General features: G+C 69.1%; 1 protein-coding gene across 1 annotated transcript in view; it reads right to left on the bottom strand.

The window, feature by feature from the left end:
* The window catches only part of CD99L2 (CD99 molecule like 2), a 13,942-nt gene that overhangs the window by 6,457 nt on the left and 5,534 nt on the right, over nt 1–1,951 (bottom strand). The window contains exons 6-9 of the mRNA XM_085319726.1: nt 1,815–1,936; nt 1,242–1,331; nt 942–1,004; nt 2–39 (exon numbers count right to left, since the gene is read on the bottom strand). Coding sequence (XP_085175852.1) covers nt 2–39; nt 942–1,004; nt 1,242–1,331; nt 1,815–1,936 — 313 coding nt within the window. The remainder of the gene's footprint in view (nt 1; nt 40–941; nt 1,005–1,241; nt 1,332–1,814; nt 1,937–1,951) is intronic.

Below are 1,951 nucleotides of genomic sequence, written 5' to 3'. Positions count from 1 at the left end.
CGTCCTGGCCGCCGTCGGTGCCCCCGCCGCCGCCGGCCCCTGCAAGGCAACGCGCGTCAGTCGGCTTTTAGAGTCGCCTTCCCTGGAGAAACCGAGTCGGGAAGGAAAAACAGTTCCCGCGGAAAGCCGTAGCTCTTAACAAGTCACTGAAAGGCTGAATTTACGGAAGGAGGTCAGCGCTGCGTGAACGCCTCCCGCGCGGCGCTCCTCGGCACCGTGACTCGTGAGGTGCTGACCGCGCTCGCGGCGCTGCTTCTGCCGTTCAGCATAGTGGGTCCTCGCAAGCGCGTGGCCTGACAGGACTGCTGCTGCTCTCCCTCCCCGTCTCTAACCGCTGCTGGTCGGATCACGAGGAGCAACCCAAGGCTTCTGACGCACCGCCGCGCGTGGGGACGGTGTCACCCTCTGGGGCGGTAGGTGTCAACCAGGGCGAGATGTGGGGCACGCCGCCCTGGCAGGAGCCCAAAACCAAAACCTCGACCTGCTGACGCAAGCTGTGGCCGCGGGGGCCAGAAATGCTCCGTCCGCCCGGCCCTGCCGGAAGCCGGACGCTGCTGGAGGAACCCTCTCCGGGCCGCGCGGTGCCGCCGGCCAGGCGCGTGCTCTGCTGCGGCGACCTCTCTTTGAGAAGCAGCCGCTAAAGCGAACAAGCGTCCTGCGGTTAAGCGAACGCAGGAGCGTTTCCTGTTTTATTTCCTAGCTGATTAATGATTCCTAGCTGATTTTCGAAACGCGTGGCCTCAGTGTCCGCGCTGCGCGCCGGGGGCTTGTGGCGGCGGGGCAGACCCGCTCCCGGCTCAGCCGCGCGTTGGGGGCCGAGTGCCCTCGCATGGGGGCAGCGATGCCCCGGGGGGGGTGGGGGGGTGGAGGTTGGGGACCGCCGCGCGTGCGGTCCCAGGGCTCTGCCCACGGCCCCGGCGGCACACGAAGCGCGCACCTACCCTTCTTCTTGTCGGGGCTGTAGCCTCCATCCACCACCCCAGCCAGGTCGTCATCAGAAAACGCTGTTTGGTTTTGGTTTTTTAAAAGAAAAGAGAGAACGAAGTGAGGGTGGCAGAGAGCTCCGGGAAGCCTCGTGCCGGTGCTGCTGCAGCCCGCCCGCTGGCTGGCGGCAGGCACGGGGCCGCCGGCGCCGGTCCCCCCCCCCGCCGGCCCCTGCTCCGTAGCGCCCCTCGGGAGGCCGGCGCCGGCGGGCTCGGCTCTCGAGCAGGGCAGACGGGGCAAGGGGCGCCGCCACCTACCTTCGCCCGGCCTCAGGTTTGGCATCTCCCCGCCTTTCCCGTCGTTCCTGTCGATGGCGTCGGCCAAGTCGAAGTCCGCAGGGTCCTTTGCTGTAAAGTAACGCGCTCGTCAGCCGTCCCGGCCGCGGGTCAGCGACCTTCCCGACCCGGGCGAGCTTCCTTCATCAAGGAAACCCTCGGCTTTGCCGGGGAAAAGCGTCAGCGAAAGGGCTGAGGGCGCCGGTACAAACATTCCCCGGCGTCGCCACCCAGCACGGCGGGAGAGGGTCCAAGCTCGTCCCCTCTCGCCACCTCCTCCCGCAGAAACCGTCTCCCGCCGCGGGTCGAGCGGCAGGCGGTCGCCCGGGCCGAGCGGGAGAGGAAGGGCGGGGGCAAGGGGCCAGCCCGGGCGCCCGCGCGGGGGGCTGCCCCGCGGCCGCCCTGCGCCCTGGACGCCCAGCAGGAAAGCAGCAGCTGGATCGAACGAAGCCCCCCRAAGGTCCCCGCTCTCCCTAGCTCTGGGGTGAGGGCTCCGGTACGGGGTTGCTCTGCGCGGGAGCGGAGAGAGCAGCTCGCCGAGGCCGCGGTGCTCACCGGGGCCGCGTCCGGGGGGGGCCTGCGTGGTTTTCGGCCGCTTGGTCGTGGTGGTGCGGACGACGTCCCACAGGCTGTTGTCTGATGTGGGGGAAAATAGAGCAGAGTGAGTCGAAGGGGCGCTGGGGGTGCAGGGG

This window comes from Rhea americana, unplaced genomic scaffold (assembly GCF_003343005.1).
Source record: "Rhea americana isolate MKP2758 unplaced genomic scaffold, rheAme1 scaffold_6, whole genome shotgun sequence".
Lineage (NCBI taxonomy): Eukaryota > Metazoa > Chordata > Aves > Rheiformes > Rheidae > Rhea > Rhea americana.
The sequence above is the reverse complement of the archived record's forward strand: the minus strand, read 5'-3'. Positions and strand labels throughout refer to the sequence as shown.